The sequence below is a fragment of the Brachyhypopomus gauderio genome, unplaced genomic scaffold (assembly GCF_052324685.1).
Source record: "Brachyhypopomus gauderio isolate BG-103 unplaced genomic scaffold, BGAUD_0.2 sc861, whole genome shotgun sequence".
NCBI lineage: Eukaryota > Metazoa > Chordata > Actinopteri > Gymnotiformes > Hypopomidae > Brachyhypopomus > Brachyhypopomus gauderio.
In genome coordinates, this window is record NW_027507681.1 from 2,879 (window position 1) to 14,301 (window position 11,423).

Below are 11,423 nucleotides of genomic sequence, written 5' to 3' on the forward strand. Positions count from 1 at the left end.
AAGCCTGAAATGAGAATTTTTTGATGCAGGAATATCACTCCTAGCTGATAATTACTTCACTGCAGTACACACCAGAGCACATAAAAGCCTGCAGCTTTCCCTAGTCATTTCAGTAAATTTACATTCTGTAACCTTTGAACCTTCGGCAGAATGGTTACTATGCCTTATTTTGTGTGATTCAGGGATCATTTATGCAGTCAGTCTTTTTTTTCCAATTTAACAGGTGCTCTTTATTTACACCTGCTTTATTGCTTGATTTTCTTTTCCTAACCATAAAAATTGAGAGAAAGCCCCAACTGCACTAAAACAAAGACATACAGAAAATAAAATTTTAAACAATATGGAGTACTTGTATATATATACTTGCACTTTGTATATATATTGGCAATTTGACATTTACCTAAAAAAAAACAATTAGATTGATGACCGTTATTTCGCTAAACCTACATGCAATGTTAGCTAAGTCTGACGTTAGTTCTGTGTAAAGCAGGTTAAGCTAATATTTACTCATTGTCAAGGACATTGAATCTTACAGAAAGGAAAAGGAATGGTAGCATATATAGTTTTTTTCCCACCAAAGAGAAAGGCAAGAGAAGGACAATATGGAAGGAGAGAGAAAGGAGTTGGAAGGAGAGAGAGAAGGAGTTGGAAGGAGAGAGAGAAGGACAACAGAAACATGACAGCGATATACCACCAGTCCAAGGTCACCAGGGACAGGAGGAGGTGGGAGAACACCACAGCGGTGAAGATATGGAGGAGGGAGAACATCACCAAGATGAGGAGAGCGAGAGACAAGATAACATTCAGGTTCACTCAGACAGTGAAAGGGAAGGAGAGACATCACCAACAATCTCCAGGAGAGCTGGTCCACATGGTATGGAAATTGTTGCTGCACAGTATATAAGTTACACATGAATAAGAACAACAAATGACAAAAACTGACATTTTGCTATAAGGTGTATTTAAGAGACACTGCTTAGACTTCTTCAAATAAATATACATTTTCATTTTTTGCTTAAATATGAATAACTGAGGAAACCTGTAAACCTGTGTGGAAGTGTGTTGAGATGGGGACAGTTTTAATATTTTGTGTACAATGTATCTATTGCTAAATTCCAAAAGTAAACAAATGAACCTAAACAATACTCCCCCAGGCTAAAATGTTAGTGTGTCAACACAGTCTGATGAGGGTTAGTGTGTGTTCTGAGTAAACAATAAAAACAATGTCCAGAACCTTGTTTGGGTTCCATGACCCTTTTATTTCCACATTGTGTTTATGCTCACCTTAGTACAGCTCAGTCCATAGATACTTTTGTAGTGTGTAAATACTATTTCTCATCAAACTGTGATTAAATTCAGAATATATACGTCTGCCATATGTTACCACCTCTCAAAAATTCCTGCCACCCTCTCGCCACCCCATAAATATTTTTATAGATCCGCCACTATATATATCTGAATAAAGTTCATTCAGGAATCTGTTTGTCGTGGTAAGGATTCCCATTGGTTAAATCACATATTTGTGTAGTGCTGACTGGCTACATACAGTAAGAGTCGATCTGATACGGCGACGTTGTTGAGCGGAACGTTAGTCGGCGATTAATTTTCTTATCGGTCGTATCTAAGCGTAGCACTGGTTTGAAAAAAGAACGCGGGAAAAAGAACGCGTTTGGGACTTTCCGTTTTGGTTGCTTTAAAAACAGATGACAAAACAGTGAAACATATCGCAGCCATAAAAACCGCCCAGCCCTGCTGACTATACAACAGCCCACCGTTTTCTTATTTAATAAAAAATGATTTTATGATGATCGATAATGTTGTTTAAAGTTCTGCAAGAGTTTGTTTAAAATGGCTTGTTTCCCTTTTGCGTGAAATCGTAACAAAATGTTGCAGACTGCTGGGAGACATGATGACATGTTCTGAAACTTAGGGATGTTGCTTCCCGATTTGCCACGTTCCTCCGTTTCTGCAGGTTTTAGGCCAGTGCCAAACCAAGGAATCAGTCCCACCCCCATCCTGCGTTTGGCTGGTGTTACAGGAACACACTGTTACAGTATCACCTCAGTCTAGAGGTCAGGACGCAGAACCAGTCGCTTCACCTTAAACAGGTAACTTATCTAAGGCTGAACCTACGTTAAAACCACCCCGAATTCACGGGGCAGTTCTTGTCTTCACCCTATAAGGTCCAGAAGCGACGGGGTTGTAGTGAGGTGACCGTTGGGTTAAGTGAGGTGAAACGGTCCGCTGAAATGTCGGAGTCGTTATACATTCACCTTCTGATCAGGAGGGTTTTGAGTTTATTTTGAAGATTGTTGGACCTACTCTTAAAACCTTCCACTGAAACTGTTGTCCAGTCGAAAGCTTTTATATGCGGTTCTGCGGTGACAATATATTTTGAGTTTGTGGAAGTTGATACATTTAGTATTATAAAGTTAGCACTGACCAGTTGAACGTTAGACGAAATGGGGTTTCGTTTAAGTTTAGTTTCAACTTTAGCTTACCTTATCTGAGCTAGATAAGCTCGCCCTACCAGTTACCAATGTAGCGTTTAGCGTTTGTTTTGAAACAATAAATCCAGTTACTCCATCGACGTAGATAAAGGTATTAAACCGTGAAAATGTTGCGTGTTAAAAATCTTATGTCCATTCTTAATCTTAAGTCTGTTCGGGTGCTTGGGCAAATCTCTTAAGAAAAACAGCCGCCTTAATTTTAAATGCATATTGTTGATTTAGTTCATATTCATGTGTGATCAGTGATTTAACCGAACTTGGCGCAGGAGTTTAGTAGGAAATGCGCCATTGCTGCCTAGGAAAAGTATGCCGACCACAACTATTTAATAAAAACTGTTCCCGACTTAACCCTTAAAACTGGCAAGGTTGGAAAACATAGGGGAGAAAATCTTGTTACTTTTTTTTTTTTTTTTACCTCAGACGGACTTAACATCATTAACGTGTTAGTTGTGTCCTTTGGTTTATATGAGCTGTAGCTCCCAGGATACGTTGCTCTATTAAGGAATTTACTTAACAATGAATGCATATATAAGTCATGAAATGTTCTATTCCCTCTATTTTTTAAACATGCCGTGCCTATTCCTTAGGTTTGTTTTTCTTAAAAATATTACCTTCTGGGTCCCAGTCCATTCCTAACAAATCAGTGAACAACAACTATGCATCAATGATCCGCAAAAGTAATAGTGGGTTTGGGAGAGTGTTGGAGGGGATAGACGTGTTGGAGGTTGTTTGGGGGATTTGAGGTGTTGGATGGGATAGAGGTGTTGGAGGAGATGAGGGTGTTGGAGGGTGTTTGGGGGGGGTTGGGGGGTGTTAGAGGGTGTTGGAGAGCATGGGAGTGTTGGAGGGTGTTTGGGGGATTGGAGGGGTTGGGGGATGTTGGATGGGATGGGGGGGATTTGAGGGGATGGGGGTTTGGGAGGGTGTATATTACTTTTTCACAGATCTGCATCCACATCCATGTTGGTAGAAAATATTTGTTGAAAAAAATAGTGCACCACAAACAATTTCGTACATAAAACATGTTTTTTCTCTTAGAATAGAACAACAATAATAATTTCAGAACAACAGTAATCAGTTGTAATACTAGGAAAGAATGGATGCAGATGCTTGAGCAAAGCGGACTGTTTATTCAGAAAAGCAGACATGCAGAACCAATAGGCAAACCCAACACACACAGTCAAACATGAAAGAACACGCTAACAATGATGAGGCTCAAGCAGGACATGTTTAGAGACAGATGGGCAAAACAGGAAGACCAGCACGCGTGGCTCAGAAACATCTCACAGACTTGAGGGAGAGATTATATGAGTATAATAAGATATACTCAGGATAGAGTACGGGGGAGAGATGAGGGGTGGGAGTAGGGGCGGAACCAGTGGATGATAGGCAGGGGGTGGGGCTGAGGGTGTGTGTCTTTTGTTACATCTGTGCATTAAATGTTGACAAATAAAATAGTTTTTCAACATCAGTTTTCTGGTGTGTTAAGCCCCCCACACACAGCGAGTAAAATACTCAGGAAAATACTCTTTTTTTACTAACTCAGTATCTCAAACTTTATATAGACTGTAAAAGAGTGGAAAACGGAGACCCACCGACATCGTATATACAGTCAATGTTTAATATGCATAACATTTATGTAATGTTACGTTTTAAAAGGATAGAGAAACTGCGTGTTTTGGTTGACAGTCCCTAAAATGGTGAACCACAACAATTCATTCTGTTGTACTACATGAAAATAAGTGACTTCACGTAATACATGCTCAAACAACTGAACATTCAATGCAAAGTTTTTCTTCCACAAACTAAACGCTACCTTCAGTACCACGTGACACTGAAGTGTCATGCGAGGCCAAGCGAGCTTCCAATTGGCTGAAAATATCAAACGCGTTAGATAAATGTCTCATAGGCACGAGAGGCAGAAAATGTTGTCTCAAGCGTGCGACACAGCGAGCAACTAGCTGAGCAAACGGGCACAGTATGATTCCCAGGCCTGAGGCCATGACTGAGGTGCCCTTGAGCAAGGCACCTAACCCCAACTGCTCCCCGGGCGCCGGGCTAGGGCTGCCCACCGCTCTGGGCACGTGTGATCCACAGCCCCCTAGTAATCACTAGTGTGTGTGTGTGTGTGTGTGTGTGTGTGTGTGTGTGTGTGTGTGTGTGTGTGTGTCTCATTGCACAGATGGGTAAATGCGGAGGACAAATTACGATTGTGGTGAAAAATCACAATTGACAAATATGGCACTTTTTTTTGTATATGTATATAACGTATTGCATTAAATAGCTATGGTTTATATGACTCCTCAAATGTCCTAACATCTTAGTGAGCTAAGTAGCAGAATCGGCACTAAAGGCGTACTCACACTAGAATCTGTGATCCGGGCACGGTTCCCTGCCGAAGCACGGTTCGTTTGGCTAGTGTGAGCGCTCCAACCGTGCCCGGGCCCGGATCAGTTAACCGTGCTCGGGCCCGCTTGAAGAGGTGGGCCAGGGCACGATTCATGTGGACTCGGGCACGGTTCGCTTCTGGTGTGAGCGCTATCCGTGCCCGGGCCCGCTTGGTGCCTCGTCTGATTGGTTCATTTCGCTGGAACTCAAACATGACATCAGTGATGCGATGCTCACCTTAAACAGTCATAGCGGCAAAGCGATTAGCAGACAATCGTTGTGTTAAATTATCGATAAATCTGTGCTTGCACTGTGTTTCTGCACTCCCAAAACGACTCCAAAAATACAATAAAAAGAGAATCGTGAACTCCATAGTGTTGTGCGAGCGCGCTTTTATTTCCAAATAAAGTCCCGTTGTGATGACGTAAGCATGCTCGGGCCGGATTGATGAAGCCATTGTGAGTGCAGGCCAGAGGGGGAGTGGGGAGGGGGGATAACCGGGCCCCAGCACGGAACCAGCAAACCATGCCTAGTGTGAGTACGCCCTAAGAGAAGTGCTTATGAGCTATAAAACATTCCCACACTGCAGCTGAATCCTCTGCAAAATATAAAGTAGATGATAATGTATTTGGGTATTGTTGGTACCAGCTTTTAATCACTTTGAATGTAATCTTGCCCCACAGCATGGCTTCAGTAATAAGAGTGGAAACCGCTCGAGAATATCCAGATCAAGTGCTTTGGATTGAAGAAATGACATTTGGAGAGGATACAAGGAAACGTTTGGATAAAACGGTGCGGGAAAGGCAGAAGAAAGTTTTCTTAGAAGGTGTTTGTGCCCTTCTAAATTCTGGTGGTGGGATTCTCTGCGTTATATCTAGGATGCCCACTTATAATTACAATGAAGTTGGCATTGGTAAAGATTTGGAAGATGGTTTAAGTGCCCTTCTTGATTCTGCACGAATTGAAGAGTTTCTTCAGGTCAAACAGCATGAAAATACGTTGCAGTTTTACGTGAGGTCATGGTTTCCAGCAGAAGGACGAGCTAGACTCTGCAGTCTGAGCACTGGTCTGGTGGAAAGATCTGGAAGGTCTGCCTTTGTCATGTCACCAAGGACAGTAGTGGAATTCTTAAAGAATCGTGAACAAGGTCACGATGTTTATCAAGAACCTCGTGTAAAAAAACAAAAACTGATGTTGGGCTCTGATGATGATATATATTACAAGGCTGGTGTGTTCTATAATGAAGAAGTGGCTCGACTCAATCAAATCTTGGACTTTGGTGAAAATGTATATGTGGAGTTCAAAAGTTTTCGCAGTGAAAAGAATCTGACAAAGAGACTAGAAGAGGCTCTCCCCCGGTACCTGTCTGCTTTTGGGAACACGCACGGCGGCTTCATCTTCATTGGTATAGATGACAAAACAAGAGAAGTGGTTGGTTGTGGCCAGACTTTGGATCTTAATGAACTGAAGAGAAGAGTTGAAGACCTGCGTGATAAAGCCATGAACCGAGCTGTTCACACACATCACTGTGCACGTCAGACCACGTGGTGTCCAGAGGTCAAAGTATTTCCAGTTTCAGCTACAGTAAATGACCCAGGGTATATTGTTGCGATAAAGATTGTCCAGTTCTGCTGTGCCGTCTTTGAAGATGATCCGAAGAGCTGGGAGATAAAAAACGGTACTGTATCTCCACTCAAATGCACAGACTGGCTGGAGAAGGTGCAGTTCCCCGTCTCAGGTACATCTACTCTTAAAAAACATAAAGTTAATTTAGATTTACATTGCTTTTGCTGAAATTAAATATTTATATCAGTATGTTTGTAATTTTTTTTATTAGCTGAAGATGTATCAGTACTTTGTACTATGTATGGTATGATCAAATTTTGCCCATCTCTACAGATGACCAACTGAGTAAAAAGTTTGAGTCTGCACTGAATCTGCAAGATTCTCCTCCTCAGTGTCAACCAGTGTACAGTGTTGAGAAGATTGCAGACCTGCAGGACAGAATCTTTCCAGGTAATGGATTTGGACCATGTTATGACCAAGTGATTCAGAATAATTATTGTTTGATTATTTTATTGTCCCCAAGATTCATAAAACCATTTTGAAGATATTTAAATCAGTATAGTCTAAATATTAAAATATTTACTGTCAAGTAACCTTAAATATGCCCTTTCACTTTTGTATATATTACAGGCGTCACAGAGATTAGAATACAGTGCAGGAGTTGAGAGATTAGAATATAGTACAGGAGTTGAGAGATTAGAATATAGTACAGGAGTTGAGAGATTAGAATACAGTGCAGGAGTTGAGAGATTAGAATACAGTGCAGGAGTTGAGAGATTAGAATACAGTGCAGGAGTTGAGAGATTAGAATACAGTGCAGGAGTTGAGAGATTGGAATACAGTGCAGGAGTTGTCAAGGAGATATTTTTTGTCATGTTCAGGCAAGGAAGTGTATATTAAATGTTTTCTTTCTGCTTTTAGTACCAAATAAAGACAAGGCTCTAAAACTGTCCACCTGTAAAGAGCTCTTGGAGGGGTACCCAAACGTCCGCACCACTCTCAGTAAATTTCAGAGCGAGTCAGGAATATTAATTATGTCCAAAAGCTGGGCTGTTGACATCAGCCAACCAGGAAATGAAGATGTCATTTGCGAGGCTCTATTGGTCACCTCTGGACAATATCCCAAACTGTTCTCTGTTGTGAACAAAGAAACTCCTGAATTGTGGAAATATGCTAAAGAAACAGCATTTCATCTCAAACAGAAGCTGGTGAATCTTGGAGGATATACCAAGAGGGTTTGTGTGGTGCCTTATCTACTGGACTGCAACACAGGGGAGCTGATAAATGAGACTGCCGAGTCTCTCCCGTATCCTCGGACCTACTTCCTTGGTCATGTGGAAGAGGTGAAAGCTCTGCTACGCTCCTTGGTCATTGTGGTCCTCAGCTTCATCTCCCCACTGAGAGACAGACTTGGCTCGGAGATCCTCAATCTGCTCACTGAGGAACAGTACTCGATTCTTCAGTATTCCGATGGCCATAAATATTTGTTTATTCATGGCTTGCCTGGTTCTGGGAAGACACTGGTAGCGTTGGAGAAAATTAAGAAGATCAAAAAATCTAAACCGTCAGAAAAGGTCCTTTACCTTTGTGAAAATCTAGGTTTGAAAGTGTCTATAGGGTGAGTTTTACTGGGTGTCTTAAGATTTTCTTGCCACTTTTTACATGGATAGCAAATTAGGTTTAAGTGTATTGGTTTAACAGTTTAGTCTAATGCATAATGTTTCAAAAAATTCTTTTACATTTTTGCAGAAAGCAGAATCTTTGCCTGTGTGACACAAGATCTGGCTTCATGAAGAAGGACTATGCTTACACTGATGTCTTTCATATAGTGGTAGATGAGGGCCAAAACTTCCGCCTCGAGGATGGAGACTGGTACGTAAAGGCAAAGGAGCATGTGGAGAGATCTGGGGGAATCCTCTGGGTATTCGTTGACTACTTCCAGAAATGTCACAGCTTTAGAAACGGTTTGCCTTCACTGCCCAATCAGAACAACATTGGCATTGCTTACCTAAACAAGGTTGTCCGAAATTCTAAAAAGGTATTCAATGAAATGAGAAAAATATTAACAAAGATTGAAGATGAATCTAGTGAAGACATGTCTACCCATTTGAAATATATGTGTGAGAAAATGTCCTATATCCCCTCTTTGGAAGGGAACTTTCATAGATACACATACCAACCTCCCGCAATGACACAAGTGGAGAAACTCGTTCAAACCCTTTTGAGCAGCGGCCATTCACCGAGAGATATCACGGTTCTCTTCTCAACTAGGGATGCTCAGGATTCCCTGGTGGGCAATAGAAACTTCAGTTTCCCACATGGCAACATTGAGCATATTGATGATGATGTGGTAGTGATGGACACTATCCGCAGGTTCTCTGGTCTGGAGAGAAACATTGTGATTCTGGTTCAACCGGCTGCTCATCCCACCCAGACTGAGATTGAGCCCAACCTTTTGCTGATTGCATATTCCAGAGCTAGAATCAGACTATATCTACAAGTTCCTGTAAGATACTGGACAAGATCTCCCATTAAACAATGCCAAAAACGCTCATGGCAGCAGTAATCTTCTGACAGAAATGTAATAATGACATACAAGTATAATCAAACAGGAAAACTGGGTGATTAAGGAATTGTGGTGGTGTAGACTGCAAACTACCAAAAAGTTTCCTTTTGTTGGTTAAAAATAATCTGTCCTTTTAGAATGCCCACACTGCACATACAAAATGGTATTGGGGGGGGGGGGGGATGCATTAACTAAGTGACAAAGGGCAGACTTGCCAGTGTATGCTTATAAAACTGGCCAATCAATAGCAGTTTTTAAAGGCTGATTTGCACCATCGACTCAATTATGGGCATGGACCTAGATGGAGGTGCTTTAAGATGGACCCAGATGGAGGTGCTTTAAGATGGCCATGAACCCAGGTTCACTTAAAGATTATTTCCATGCATAAGTGTTTTGGTCATCTTCCTTCCTCATGCTGTCTGGACAAATTTCTTGCATTGCTCCTATTTACCTTCTACATGCTTAGCCAAATCATACAAGCCTCTACGCTAGCATACCAATTATATGAACAACACTTCATTACTTACAGAATTACTTGTACTGGATGGGCTAAAACCTTCTGCAGTTGAATAAAGATAAAATGGTGATTATGTTTGGTGATAGCAATGAAAAGCACAGACTAGCTGCATTGGGCTAGAAACCCCTAGATTCCAAAGAGCTCGTAGCCCAGGCATATTAATAGAAACTGATTTTTTTTAGCAGTTTTAGCAGTCATATCAAATCAGTTAGTCAATCAGCATTCTGTTATCTTAAGAACATCAACAAGAGGAGTCTTGACTAAACCAGATCTAGAGTAACTCATCCATGCTTTTATCTCTAACAGGTTTGAATACTGCCCTTTATATATATATATATATAATGACCTTTTTATGTGACTAGAAAAAGACAAACGGTTTCAGTTGTTTGAAAATGCAGCTGCTAGAGTTCTCACTAGGGCCAAACCAACACATCATCCCCATTCTTGCAGCCACTGCCTACCAGTATACCACTACTACTATTACTGGTTTATAAACGGCTTAATGGTGTGGGGCCACAGTATCTATCTGATATGCTATCTGATACGAGTTAGGCAGAACTCTTCTGTCGTTCAGAACTAATCAGGTAATCTTGCCCAAGGTAAAAAGCTACCTTGCTGTTTCTAAATGGAACCATCTGTTGGAGGATACCAGAAGAGCCCAGATCCAGATGTTTTAAACTGAAATTTAAAGCATATTTTTTCTTATTTCTTTAAACTCAATTTTTGCATGAATATTTGAATTTTATTTTGAATATATTTTATTACATTTTACTTTTATTTCTTGGCAAAGGCCTGTAATAAACCTCGTTATTCTTCTACCTGATGTATATTATGTGTATTGCTGCTTTGTATGAAAAGTGGTATGCAAATAAACTTTCCTTGACTTATGGTCGTTGAATTGTTATCAGTGTTCGAACAGTTACTAGTTTTACTATTTTGGAAAAACAAACTAGAGTATGAATATTCACGCTATAAAACGGAACATAATTTACGCCTGGAATGAACCCTCAGTAAACGTATCCTCATATGTAATTCTGTTGCCTTTGAGAACTCGTATTTTAAGACTAACTATTATTTGTTTTAAAAATCACATACAATTACACATAAATTACGAAAACAAAAGTTTGCGAAAACAAGTGGCACAAAGACCTCCCTGAATGTGTGTTAAAATGTTTTACGCCACAAGGGGGAGGCTTATGCACATAATTGTCATCTAGCTTGCCGTTTGTACTTGTCGATATCGAGAATGTCTAGTCAGTCAGCATTGCTATTTAAACAAACAAAATGACAAACATATACAAGTATAAGCCATAAGCGTATTAAACCACGCCATAAATTCATGCAACTCTGTAAAATCAAACCTCCCTTTGCTTCTGTTCCACTCTAATGTGTAAATACACTGTATCGTTTTTTTTCTATAGATCACATTTGAAATATTTAAAATCATATTTATATTCAAATAAAAATAAGTTCAACGTTTAAACTGGCCCGAGTGTGCTGTCCGCCGAAGTTTCCCGTCATACGCCCACATACCAGGCTCCGCCCACCCGCTGCGCGTTCCCGTTCAGCGATTGAGCGTGAGCGTGCCCCCTCAAATCTGCATGGCCTGGTTCAGATTACGGTCATCTAGGTTACAGTAGGGGTCTAGTGCCGGAGGACAAAGAGCAACATTGTAGTAAACACTGTTTAAGAGCATCTCCAACTCAAACGTGAACCCTTTTTTAAATCCTGTTGCCAGTCTACTGCTTAGAAATGAAACAGCACACGGGGTTTGTAGAGTATCCGTCTGATGAGCTCCGACGAGCTTGGCGAGTCAAAGTGCTTTCAACGTTTCTCGTAATTTCACTTTAGAAAACTTACCGTATAAAGTTTCATA

The 11,423-nt window shown here is 40.8% G+C and overlaps 1 protein-coding gene across 1 annotated transcript; it reads left to right on the forward strand.

Annotated features, from left to right (window-relative positions):
* The first annotated feature begins 1,900 nt into the window (after positions 1-1,900).
* Positions 1,901-9,031, forward strand: LOC143508252 (schlafen family member 13-like). The gene is made up of 5 exons (XM_076996735.1): positions 1,901-2,108; positions 5,582-6,636; positions 6,798-6,914; positions 7,386-8,082; positions 8,214-9,031. The coding sequence occupies exons 2-5, from the start codon at positions 5,583-5,585 to the stop codon at positions 9,028-9,030; spliced, it is 2,685 nt and encodes an 894-aa protein (XP_076852850.1). The 5' UTR covers positions 1,901-2,108; position 5,582; the 3' UTR covers position 9,031.
* Positions 9,032-11,423: the final 2,392 nt, after the last annotated feature.